This window comes from Bicyclus anynana, unplaced genomic scaffold, assembly GCF_947172395.1.
Source record: "Bicyclus anynana unplaced genomic scaffold, ilBicAnyn1.1 scaffold_95, whole genome shotgun sequence".
NCBI classification, from domain to species: domain Eukaryota; kingdom Metazoa; phylum Arthropoda; class Insecta; order Lepidoptera; family Nymphalidae; genus Bicyclus; species Bicyclus anynana.
Window position 1 is genome coordinate 10432 of NW_026441298.1, and position 2290 is coordinate 12721.

At 31.4% G+C, this 2290-nt stretch overlaps 1 protein-coding gene across 1 annotated transcript; it reads left to right on the forward strand.

Moving 5' to 3' along the window:
* Window positions 1-211: 211 nt before the first annotated feature.
* Window positions 212-1525, forward strand: LOC128199853 (uncharacterized protein F54H12.2-like). The gene has a single exon (XM_052891029.1). It carries the CDS (start codon window positions 212-214, stop codon window positions 1523-1525), a length of 1314 nt encoding a protein of 437 aa, XP_052746989.1.
* The last annotated feature ends 765 nt before the right edge of the window (window positions 1526-2290 follow it).

The following is a 2290-nucleotide window of genomic DNA, read 5'->3' on the forward strand; positions in this document are numbered from 1 at the left end:
GATCACGCTTCAAAACAGCAACATCCAACTTAAAACGGAAGGCTGATGAAAAAATCGACTCAGTCATGCGTGGCTCTGGATATAAAACTAAGAATCATAAAAAGAAACGTATCACTTCTAAGTCCTCGCTGAAACGGAAAGGTTCTAAAAAAGTGAAAAATCAACATAATATTCAAGATATTTTTTCCTTAAAGCTTAAAAACAAAAAATAATGGCATTTTTACATCATAATTCTTGTGAGTGTGTTAAATCTGAGTTGGATTTGTTTGCTTTGCCATCAACTCAAACGAGTATTGAGTCAGGACAGTGGATTCATTACAACCCTATTTCTTCACTTACGGATGATGGACCTATTGAATTCTTAGTACCAGGAAACGGGGATGATTATATTGATTTATCTCACACATTATTACATATTAAAGCAAAAGTACAAAATACTGATGGCACTAACATTGCACCGACAGCAAACGTTGCCCCTATAAACAATTGGTTGCACTCACTTTTTAATCAAATAGACATTTATTTGAATCAAAAGCTTGTGTCTCCTCCTAATAACACCTATGGGTATCGATCATACATCGAGACATTGCTCAATTATGGTCAAGCTGCAAAGAAATCACATCTCACCTGTGGTCTCTGGTATAAAGATACTGCTTCAAAAATGGATTCATGTGACGATACAAATCAAGGATTTTCCGAAAGAGAACAATTAGCAAGAGGAAGTAAAACAATTGAAATGATTGGGCATATACATGGTGATATTTTTAATCAGGATAAGTTTTTACTCAATGGTGTGGAATTGCGGTTAAAATTAGTACGCTCCAAAGATTCATTTAAGCTTATTTGTCCTGTACTAGATAGTAAATTCAGGGTGCATATTTCAAGTGCCAGTCTTATTATGCGTAAAGTTCGAATTAATCCAAGTGTATTGCTTGCGCATGAAAAAGTATTATCTAGTACCACTGCAAAATATCCGATCACTCGAGCTGAAGTTAAAGTTATAACAATACCATCCGGAGTACAGGGAAAAATGCTTGATAATGTATTTTTAGGACAAATACCGAAAAGATGCATTGTTGGTTTTGTAACAAACTCTGCATTTAATGGTTCACTAAATATGAATCCCTTTAATTTTTATAATCACGGACTTAATCAATTCGGTTTATATGTCGATGGGCAAACAATACCATCAAAAATTTTAGCACCGAATTTTGATGATAAGACATTCATTAATGCATATCACACTTTGTTCTCTGGTACAGGGATTCATTTTTTAAATGATGGAAATGATATTTCTAAAGAGGACTACAAGAATGGTTTCTGTTTATTCGCATTTGATTTAACTCCTGATTTGTCGGCTAATTCAAACTCACATTGGAATCTTATAAAACGAGGCAGTGTTAGATTTGAAGTTCGATTTGAAAAATCTTTGCTCACAACACTTAATTGTATTGTTTACGCAGAATTTGATAATGTTATTGAAATTAATAAAAACCGTGATGTAAACCTAGATTACAATAGTTAATAATTAATATAAATATTCCTTATCTTGTAAGTTTTGTCATTTGATCGTTACCAATTACCTAAGAAACACCATTTTAAGTTTAACTTTTATACGTTTTGAAAGTTAAATGAACACATTGGAAATAGAAGAATGTTTAAAAAAAATAGATCAAAAGATAAAATTTAATGTTTTTGCAGCTAATAGAATTCCTATATATTTCACACCACCAGCTTATATAATATCAAATTTAGACCCTGACACAAAACCTGGATCTCACTGGGTTGCAATTTACATAGATGCGAAAGGTGTTGGCGAATACTTCGACTCCTTTGGTCGAAAACCCAAGGGCTATCATGAAATGTTTCTTAAGAACAACTGTAAAAAGTGGATTTATAACAATCAAGTTATCCAAAATTATTTAAGCTCATTTTGTGGAACTTATTGCTTGGTTTATATTTATTTTAAGTATAATGGTGTATCACTTTCGGATTTTCTAAATTTATTTTCTAATAATACTTTATGTAATGATAAACTCATACAACAATTATTTAAGACTTTAATAATTAAGGAATGAAATAAAAAAATGAACATATTTATAGTTTTTTTTTATTTATATAATCCTTAATATCTAGCAATACATTTGTTTAAAAGTAACACTAGCACTTTATATCTTATTCTACTAAAATATCATCACCACTTTTGATTTCTTGGGTCTCCTGCTGTATTAGGATGAAATTATCCGGAGAATATTGACATCTGATTGGGCTATAGTGACTCGGGGAAGGT